The sequence below is a fragment of the Nestor notabilis genome, unplaced genomic scaffold (assembly GCF_000696875.1).
Source record: "Nestor notabilis isolate BGI_N333 unplaced genomic scaffold, ASM69687v1 scaffold20118, whole genome shotgun sequence".
Lineage (NCBI taxonomy): Eukaryota > Metazoa > Chordata > Aves > Psittaciformes > Psittacidae > Nestor > Nestor notabilis.
The window spans coordinates 15,932-16,225 of NW_009941750.1; the positions used below are offsets into that span (position 1 = coordinate 15,932).

General features: G+C 56.8%; 1 protein-coding gene across 1 annotated transcript in view; it reads right to left on the bottom strand.

Moving 5' to 3' along the window:
• The window catches only part of LOC104410791 (basic leucine zipper transcriptional factor ATF-like 3), a 2,702-nt gene extending 2,534 nt beyond the window's left edge, over positions 1 to 168 (bottom strand). Inside the window, exon 1 of the mRNA XM_010021051.1 lies at positions 8 to 168. Coding sequence (XP_010019353.1) covers positions 8 to 168 — 161 coding nt within the window. The remainder of the gene's footprint in view (positions 1 to 7) is intronic.
• Between the last annotated feature and the right edge of the window lie 126 nt (positions 169 to 294).

The window sequence follows — 294 nt, forward strand, 5'->3', positions numbered from 1 at the left end:
TTCCGGCCCCCTCTGGCCAGCCACTCGGTTCTTTTCTCTCCTCCTTACCTTCCTGTCATCTTCTTCATGACTCTGCAAGACATAAGCCAGAATCCCTGGGCTTGTTTTCAAGGTGCATTCGGAGACACCTGAAGTCAGGCTTGTAATTGTTTCTGAGAAGGTGCACATACTCCCAGCATCACCATAGCACCTACCCCTGGCCTCCCGCAGCCCACCCGGTGCCTGCAAAAGGCAGCGCATCCCCTGCTTCCCTGCGCTGCCTGTGGGAGGGGAAGGGAAGGGAAGGGAAGGGAA